Genomic DNA, 9,626 nt, shown 5'->3' on the forward strand with positions numbered 1-9,626 from the left:
CACCCCTGCCTTGTGCAGGGCTTCTGAAAAGCCGACCTCCTAGGGTGCTCGCCTGTGGGAGACTCTGCTTGGGAGGCATGTGAACATGCACATGCCTGCAAGGAAGCTCACACTGGGGTTGGTGAGCTTCCACCCTGCTGCTGAAGCAGCTAGGTCTGCTCAGGCTGAGGCTCAGATCAGCTGTCCGTGTCCCCCCCCCACGGTGACCAGGAAGGATATAGGAGCACTAAGTCACTCTGAAGTCTGGTGAGCTCAGATAAATCACTCTTGACTCAGCAAAATATTGTCATATGACACTACAGAGCTGGTACCATGAATGTTTACTCCATTCCAGCCATTTTCACACTGCAAGTCCTAGCTGGGTAGACACCAATAAAATTGTAAAGATCATCTATAAAAGAAAGAGTGGCTGTGCCCTTGGCATCTTTAGAGGTGCTGAATAGGATAGAAGGACTTTAAAACCTTACTGAGCCTATACTTGCATCTCAGGACTTAAATCCCCTGTAAGGATTTGGCTCTTGAGTGTGAGTTGCTTTAAATCCCAAGAAATTGGTTTTACCATCCCCTTGGAAGGCTTTGGTGATGAATAACCGTGAGGAAATTACAGCCCCTGCCATCTAGTTTCAAATTGCCCATGCAAGAAGGGGAAAAACTGCACGGCAGAGACATGCCGATGCTGGGGACACTGGGCTCGTTTTAGATCCTGCATTGCCTTCCTGTCCCTCACCAGTGCCAATGACATGACATCCTCTTCTCCAACACAGCTGTGCAAGAGATTGGGTCAAAGCTTGGGACACCTCTGCGTCTTCATTGCTGTGGCTGAACTTCCCTCTGAATTTGTGCAAGTAGGTTAAAGTTTCTGGCTGTTACAGCTGGGCACTTTATGCTATGTTAGACTCTGCTTCCCCTTGCCTTTACTCTACTATATATTTCAGCTAGGCCTGGGCCACATTCATTTGTATTTCCAGTTTCTCTGCCTGGGGAGCTGGGGGTGCTCGGCCAAGTGTCCAGCTGCAGCACCAGCCCAGCAATACGAGCAGCTCCTCGAGTGTCCCTGCCTTCTCATGGAGCTGTTCGGTCAGAAAACACCCTGGACTGTGTGTACTTCATCTCCCTGCTAGTCCCCTCCACTGCTTTCATTGCCCAAAAAGCCAGGAAGCTCTTGGTCCATGGGACAACTAGACTTGGATCTGGTGGCTCCTGCCAGCAGACCTGTTTCCTGGCATGGTCGGACCTGCTGCTGCTGCAGACTCAGCCACATCAGACTTGGGAGCTATATAAATCTGAACGCTTTATGACCCTCACTGGTATCTCTGCTTTTCCGCTGCCTGGCACTGCTGCAGTGGGAGGAAGAAGGACATGGCCAGAGACCTGCCTGTCTCTCCCTATTGACTGCTCCCCCTGCTTTTCCCCTGTCTGCCACCCCTTCTTTAGCAGCATGAAATAAACAAGCAAATCCACAGGCTGCAGGTCCCTGGAGAGGCAGGAGGACGGGTGTCATTGAACTCAGTGTGTGGTGAGCCAACACCGATCCTGCCCTGAGGCTGCCCACACTCTGACCTTGCAGGTCTGGCCCACAAGTGTGTGCTTCAGCTCTGCTGTTTCTGAATAAACACTCCGCGTTGCGCTGGAGGCATGTGGTTTCCCTCTTCAGAAGAGCCCCCGAGTTGTCTGTGTTGGTTTTTCCTAACCTCTGTAAATAAACAGACACGGCTCCCAGGGGATAAGGAGCAGCCGTGCTGGCGGGCGGTGGTGTGGCTGCGTGACTCTGCGCGTGCAGCTCATGTCCTGTCTCTCCATGCAGGGCAGAGAAGCTGCTGCCCCCTCCCAGGACAAAAGCAGGACCCAGGCACTCGCCACGCCATGCAGGGAGCAAACGTCCCCCCACCCCAGCACGGGGAGGGGACTGAGCTGTCTGAGCGCCTCCTGCCTGCAGCAGCGCCCGGGGAGAGAGGGGCAGCAATGGATCATTTTTCACATCTGCATTTTACCATGGGAACATCTGAGGGTGATAACTCCACCAAGGCCCTTCCCTAATGCGGAGAGGAGGCTCCATCAGAAGAAGGACCAGCAGGACAGCCTGGCTACACCAGCAGTAGCAAATAGCCAGATCACCGTCTACTCTTCCTCTCAGCACCTGAGGACTGAATGGAGGCAAACATGATGCCAGTTGTTTAGGAGAGACCCAGTGGGAAGGATTCGGGATGAACTTTAAAAGACAGCAACCAGTTCTGGTCCAGGAAAAGGTTGGTGTCCTGAGGAATGTCCCTGCCGTATTGCCCTGTTATTACATTATTCTTCAGGTATTTGCGGTTGCTTGGTGATAAACTGAGGTTAGATGGATCACTGATCTGACCAAGCCGAGCTGCTTCTGTGCTCCTCAATCCTATTTTCAGTTGCAGCATTAGATCGATCAGCAATGGCCTTGCCTTGCATTACAGAGCTGAGGTGTCCCACGCAGTGGGTACAGGAAAATACCGAACGGGAGAAGGTATGTTCAGATGTGGGGACAGACTATGTGACCAGCTGGCCAAGTACAGTGGCCATGACACTGGCAGTGCTCCTGGACTCGCAGGATGGCCACTGACTACAGGGAGCTCAGGTGACCGTCTGACACACCCAGGATCCTCCCCTAGATGCCTACAAATGAATTGCATGACTACCATAGGAAGTCGTAGCAGTTTTATCCCTTATGGGCGAGCATAGGCCTGTCCTTCAAGTGTTTCAGTTCACTGCAAAGCACTTTTCAAGGCAATCTAATGCATTGTTAAAGGAGATCACAAATCTCAGTCAGTCGCTGTCCAGGCATACAACATCTGGAGTAGCGCTGAAATGTATTTAGGAAGAAAGTCCCAGCTTAGCCAGTGTCCTCTGACATCTGGTTAATGTTCAAGTATCACCTCCTCCAGGCTCAAGATGAGTGTATCCCTCTGAGTAAGAAATCCAGCAAAGTGGGCAGGAGACCTGCATGGATGAGCAAGGAACTCCTGGCAAAACTCCAGCAGAAGAAGGAAGTACACAGAATGTGGAAAAGGGGACAGGCCTCTTGGGAGGAATACAGGGACGTTGTCAGAGTGTGCAGGCATGCGACAAGGAAGGCTAAGGCCCAATTTGAATTAAATCTGGCAAGGGATGTCAAGGACAACAAGAAGGGCTTCTTCAAATACATCAAGAGCGAAAGGAAGCCTAGGGAAAACGTGGGCCCGCTGCTGAATGGGGCGGGTGCCCTGGTGACGAAGGATACAGAGAAGGCAGAGTTGTTGAATGCTGCCTTTGCTTCAGTCTTCACTGCTAAGGCCAGTCCTGAGGAATTCCAGACCTTGGAGACAAGAGAGGAAGTCTGGAGAAAGGAAGACTCTCCCTTGGTGGAGAAGGATCAGATTAGAGATCTTTTGTCCAAACTTGACATCCATAAATCCATGGGCCCCGATGGGATGCACCCACGAGTGCTGAGGGAGCTGGCGGATGTTATCGCTAGGCCACTCTCCATCATCTTGGAAAGGTCCTGGAGATCAGGAGAGGTGCCTGAGGACTGGAAGAAAGCCAATGTCACGCCAGTCTTCCAAAAGGGCAAGAAGGAGGAGCCAGGACACTACAGGCCTGTCAGCCTCACCTCCATCCAGGGAAAGGTGATGGAACAGCTCCTCCTGGAGGTCCTCACTAAGCTTCTGGAGGGCAAGAAGGGGATCAGGAGTAGTCAGCATGGATTCAGCAAAGGGAAATCATGCCTGACCAATCTGATAGCCTTCTATGACGGAAGGACTGGCTGGGTAGATGAGGGCAGAGCAGTGGATGTCGTCTTCCTGGACTTCAGCAAGGCTTCGGACACTGTCTCCCATCACATCCTTGTAGGTAAACTCAGGAAGTGTGGGCTAGATGAGTGGATGGTGAGGTGGCTTGAGAACTGGCTGGATGGCTGAGCTCAGAGGGTTGTGGTCAGTGGTGCAGAGTCAAGATGGAGGCCTGTAGCTAGCGGTGTCCTCAGGGGTCAGTCCTGGCTCCAGTCTTGTTCAACGTATTCATCAATGACCTGGAAGAAGGGACAGAGGGCACCCTCAGCAAGTTTGCTGATGATACTAAACTGGGGGGAGTGGCTAACACACCAGAAGACTGTGCTGCCATTCAGAGGGACCGCAACAGGCTGGAGAGGTGGGCGGAGAGGAACCTCCTGAAGTTCAACAAAGGCAAGTGCAAGGTCCTGCACCTGGGGAGAAGCAACCCCAGGCAGCAGGACAGGCTGGGGGTTGACCTGCTGGAAAGCAGCTCTGCAGAGAAGGGCCTGGGAGTTCCGATGGACAACAAGTTGACCAAAAGCCAGCAATGTGCCCTGGTGGCCAAGAAGGCCAATGGGGTGCCCTGGGGTGCATTAGGCAGAGTGTTGGCAGCAGGTGGAGGGAGGTGATGCTGCCCCTCTCCTCAGCCCTGGGGAGGCCTCCCCTGGAGTCCTGTGTCCAATTCTGGGCTCCCCAGGACAAGAAAGACATGGCACTACTGGAGAGAGTCCAGCGGAGGGCTACCAAGATGATTAGAGGGCTGGAGCACCTCTCCTCTGAAGAAAGGCTGCGAGAGCTGGACCTGTTCAGCCTGGAGAAGAGAAGACTGAGGGGGGATCTGATCAATGTGTATAAGTATCTGAAGGGGGGGTGTCAAGAGGATGAGGCCAGTCTCTTGTCCGTAGTGCCCAGCAACAGGACAAGAGGCAACGAGTAGAAACGTAACCACAGGAAGTTCCACCTAAACTTGGGGAAAAACTTCTTGACTGTGAGGGTGACAGAGCAGTGGCACAGGTTGCCCAGAGAGGTAGTGGAGTCTCCTTTGCTGGAGATATTCAAAACCCGTCTGGATGCGATCCTGGGCTATGTGTTCTAGGTGACCCTGCTTGAGCAGGGGGGATGGACTAGGTGATCTCCAGAGGTCCCTTCCAACCTAAACAATTCTGTGATTCTGTGATTCTGTGATTCTGTGATCACTGTGAGCAAAGGGAGCTCCTTGCATACCCAGCCACAGTCTCAAATATGTCTCTGAAGCTGGAGCAACCTAGACCTGAAATTTGGCAGCTGATCCTGGGAATCTGCAATTGCCAGTGAGCAGTTTTGGGGAGTCAGCACCTTAGTTCAGTTTGGAGGATGCTCCCGAGCTGGAGTGGAGATCCGGGGTCCCTAGGGTTCAGGGTCTCCTCTCGGGCCACGAAGCCATCTCGGATGAAAAGCTGAGTAGCGTCTAATATGAGAAGTGCGGAGGTTACTGTTTTCAGTCTGCACCCGCTCTGGAAACTAAGGTGTTTATTAGGGAGCTAGGGAAAAGAGAGTCATATTTTCCCGTGCTGCAGAGGAGCTGCCTCCTACAGAAAAACTGCATTCATTCAGCACCTTCTTCACCAGGATCTCAAAGCTCTGTCTGTTCCTTGCTACTCCCACATGGCATTTCTCACAGGGATGTGGGCGAAAATAGTCACAGTGCAGTGCCCCTGTATGTGATGTGGATTTGATAGGAACGTTTTGACTGTAAACTTTTTGTGGGAAATAGCGTGTGCTCCTTTCCCTCAGTCTTTCATAAAATAATGCTGTGGAAATAAAGATGTTCCTAGGAGCATTGCGCATGTCATTTTATTATTCATCATCACTGACTGAAGTGTGCAATCAGCACAGAGCGCACAGGATCTATTAATCACCTGTTTCCACGGCTCAGGACGGCTACCAGAAAGCTCAGACTTCTTCACACTCCCTGTCCCTCAAAATCCGGATGTCTTGCCTAGTTTTCCTAAAATAACGTAAGAAAAAGAAAGCAAGAGTTTGAAAAAGTATTCCATGAGTCACACTTACGTCTCCCACCTCGCCCACAGAATGAAGCTGATTATTCCAAATTTATTTTTTCCATTTTTCTGTCTGAAAAAGTGGGACAGCTGCAAGCCATCTTGGCACAGGGATGTTCCCCTCCCTGGGTGTACGGGCACCTCAGCAGTGCTGGTGGGAGGTCTCCAGCACAAACTGCTCACAGCTGAGCTGTCCCCAGCCCGGGGGCTGTCTGAGCCCAGACAGCCCCAGGATGGAGACCCCCAACCTCCCTGGGGCCCCATCCCAGGGCTGCACCACCTCCTGGGCAAGGAGTTTCCCCAAGGGCCAAACATGAACCTCTCAGTTTGGCCCTATCCTGTTCACAGCTGCCCTTGCAGCAGACATTGCTGCTGCTCGATCCCCTTCACCTCCCCTGGCCAGACCAGGCACGCGCAGCCCCCACAGCTCTCCTCACAGACCAGTGCCACCGGTCTTGGTAGCTCTTTATTAGCCCCTCTCCAGTTTCCCCACATCCCTCTTGAACTGGGGGGGCCACGAGTGGCACAGTGTCCTGGGTGTGCAGTGCCAAGCAGAGGCAATACTGGCCACACTTCTCCTCATGCAGCCTGGCACACAGTTTGCCTTATCTGCAGTGCAAGTACACTGCTGACCTGTGTTCAACCTGACGTTCACCCTAGGTCCTTAACAGCACGTCCTCTGCTCAGATAGTCACTTCCTAGCCTGGATGGATGCAGCGGGTTATCCTGCCCCAGGGCACAACTGGTACTTCTCCTTACTGAACCTCACGAGGTCCTTGCTGCCCCAGTCCTCAAATTTACGGTGGCCCCTCTGGATTGACGCTCTGCCAAGAGAGCCGGGAGGCACATAACTGGGACCTGCAGTCATAGTGATCTCTTCAGAGGAATTAGCGGTGCTCTTTGACTGTCCAGATTAGATGCCTAGTTTACCCTTTTGCATGATTAAATTGAACCCTCTAACCAGAGGCAGCACAGATGGGGGCACCTTCTCTTGCCTTGTCCAAAGCCTTTGGTTTGCTGCCAGTTTGCAGGCGCTCACCCTGGAAGCTCTCCTGGCCACGGACTCCTACCCCCATCTTTTGGATATCCTGATCATGTGGCCACAGGCTGAGCTGACTTAGCAAGCTTATCGAATGCGTAAATACTCAGCTCTTTTACAGGAGTGGTCGTCTACCCATGCAATGAGCTAAACCACTCAATCTCCAGCTGCACGGTAGTAAAATCTGATGCCAAGAAGGGGCAAGAACCTGCAGTGAAGGGGAGGGTGCACAGCCCGGTCTACCCGTGGGCACTGCCTGGCACATGAGGGCAAAGCTCATGGGCTTTGCAGACTGGCATCAGGCTTGGTAGATGTGAAAGTGCCCTCTTTCACTTTGCTAGCAGGGACATGCATGCTTCCCACGTGCTGTGGCTTTGTCAGTGAGCGCAGAGGGAGTCTGAACGACTGCATCTGGGCAGGACCCAGCTTCGGCCAGCCACATTTAGACCCCAGGAAGTCTGCCGCGGGCATGGGCTTACCTTTGCTGCACACAGAGCAAGCATTCGTTGGCATAGGTGTTCCCATCGGTCCCACAGACAGGCATGTACAGCAAGGGGCATGCCTCCAGATCAACCATGTCCGCACAGCGGGGCTGGAAAGGAGAAACCATAGCAACCACTTTAGCGCCACAGCATCCGCCTCGGCTAGGCACAGCATTTGGCTCCTTTTGACTCCTGAGAACAGCCTCTGTCCCAGGCACGCCGGGCACTGAGGCAGCTAAGACTCATCTCAAGCCATGAACAAGAGAAAAGAGAAACCTCTTACCCTTCTCAGGCTATTCCCTTCATTCAGCTCTGCCCCTGAAACAGAGCAGAGTCCATGAATTTGATGCAAGGGATTTAAAGCAACATCTGTGACCAGCCTTTCCAGAGAGAAACAGTGGCAGGAGCATGAGGCATCGACACAGGATAATGTCCAAACCAGAGGGAAGGCAGAGCTGTGCAGAGCACATTTAGGGCCCGTCCTGAGGAGCAGCTGTGTGGATTTCCTGAGGGGGAGATCAGTATGTTGCACGCCACCCCCGTCCTCCCAGCAGCGAAGCGCACAGCCTCCTCCTGGCTTGGCTGAGTCGGTGCACAAAGGTGCAAATGCCCGTTCCCATCCCCCAAATCCTCTCTCCCAATAACCCTCCCTCCCCGTTTTTGGACCAGGAGCTCCACAGAGCGTTGAACATCTCCCAGAAAGTGTATATAGGTGCAGTGCTGCATGGGGACAAGTAACATGTGCGATGGGCTGAGGCTGGGTCACTCCACACAGCCTGGCAACTGGCATCGCTAGTAGGAGCTGCATTTGGTGAGTTCATTTCCTGCCCTGTCCCTAGCCAGACAGAGCAGTAGCAATTATTCGCAAACCTTGTACACATGACCCTGGGAGCGCACGAAAGTCCTGGGAGCCAGAGGGGCCATGCACAGACTGCTGTGGAACCATCTCTCTGTGCACCTAGGTAGCATCAATTTTCCAGAGCCTGCCACACAGCTACCTCCTATCTGAATGTGCTAAGTATGGCGTCCTCTTGCAAAGCCAAGCGTGTCTTCCTGGAGACAGGAGCAGCAGTAGCTGCCACCCCAATGTACGCTGTAGCCTATATAAGCTGTCTCTCCCAGATCCTGGTTCCCATCCTTGCTGTGCTCGCCCTCCCTCCACCCATCCTCCAAGTGCAATATGGCCTATGAACTAGCCTGCAACCCTTGCCCCGAACTGCTAATAAAGCGTGGTGTGTTTACTCTAGTCCTTCTTTTCCCCACCCTCTGCTCTGCCTGTGTGTCCATTCACCCCTCTCTCCTCAGTTTCCCCACACAGACAGGGACATCTCCTTCCCGATAGGCTGAGGAGCACCAAGCGTCCCTCTCCCAGCACAACAGCACTCAAGCCCTGCGTTTACCTGCTTTGCCTCCCCCAGGACTTCATAACCCCTGATGGTACTCCCCCTCTAGTCTCCTTCTCTTCAAACTGGAGTTTCCACCTATGTCTACTCTCTGTCTCATATTTGGTCCCTCCGGGCTCTAAAACTGCCTCGGAAGAGCCCCTTTCCCTGGCAGTGGAGCAGACTTACCTCCCGCAGCAGCGAGAGTGGCCAGCGCTGCGGCCGCCGCCACCACCACCACCACCAGCTCCCTCACAGCCATGGTGCTGCTGACTCAGGTGCAAACGCCCGTACACTTTGCTCTGCCTGCGGCTCCCTTTATAGGGGAGGGCACCAGCTTATCTCACTGGAGCTGGGAAAAGCAGCATTTTGAGCAGCTTGATCTGCGCTGGGAACAGTAGGGCTGTGCACCCAGAAAGATCGCTTGGCCTCCCTCACGCAGCTGCACACCTCCTCTCTGGCCAGCCCCAGGAGCTGATAAACCATCCTGGCGTGGCCTGCCAGCTCCAAGTGCCAGGACGGGAACCAGGCTGGCAGCAGGCTTGCTCAGCTGGGTCTCCCTCTGAAGTTTCTCGCACAGTGGAAGCTGCTTTAAAACCCTTCTGCTCTGTAGTCTGGACTGGGAAATGCTGCCTTTCCTCTTCCAGGAATATTTTCGCTGAACCAGCCAACTTACTTCCAGGAATATTTTCGCTGAACTAGCCCTCCAGCTGTGCAGCTGCCATTCTTCATGTGTGACAGAAGAATGTCTCCCATTTGGGCCGGGAGATGTCATGTGAACAAGTCAGGAAATTCAGGCTGATCTGTGCGGCTGCGATCTAATGTAATAGGAGAGGGCTGTGTCTGTGGATACGCAGTTTAAATACACGGGGGCAGCACATGGAGCAGGCAGAGGGTAAAGAGGTAGGAGA

At 53.3% G+C, this 9,626-nt stretch overlaps 1 protein-coding gene across 2 annotated transcripts; it reads right to left on the reverse strand.

Moving 5' to 3' along the window:
• Positions 1 to 304: 304 nt before the first annotated feature.
• On the reverse strand, positions 305 to 9,375 carry SPINK4 (serine peptidase inhibitor Kazal type 4). 2 transcript variants are annotated; one of them, XM_068927096.1, is made up of 5 exons: positions 8,905 to 9,375; positions 7,617 to 7,651; positions 7,331 to 7,443; positions 5,672 to 5,760; positions 305 to 4,030 (listed from the first exon to the last, which is right to left on the reverse strand). In XM_068927096.1, exons 1-4 carry the CDS (start codon positions 8,975 to 8,977, stop codon positions 5,706 to 5,708), a joined length of 276 nt encoding a protein of 91 aa, XP_068783197.1. In that variant the 5' UTR covers positions 8,978 to 9,375; the 3' UTR covers positions 305 to 4,030; positions 5,672 to 5,705. The 2 variants fall into 2 exon arrangements, with proteins under 2 accessions (XP_068783197.1, XP_068783196.1); XM_068927095.1 differs by lacking the exon at positions 305 to 4,030 and having other exon boundaries at positions 5,588 to 5,760; positions 8,905 to 9,358.
• Between the last annotated feature and the right edge of the window lie 251 nt (positions 9,376 to 9,626).

This window comes from Struthio camelus, chromosome Z (genome assembly GCF_040807025.1).
Source record: "Struthio camelus isolate bStrCam1 chromosome Z, bStrCam1.hap1, whole genome shotgun sequence".
NCBI classification, from domain to species: Eukaryota; Metazoa; Chordata; class Aves; order Struthioniformes; family Struthionidae; genus Struthio; species Struthio camelus.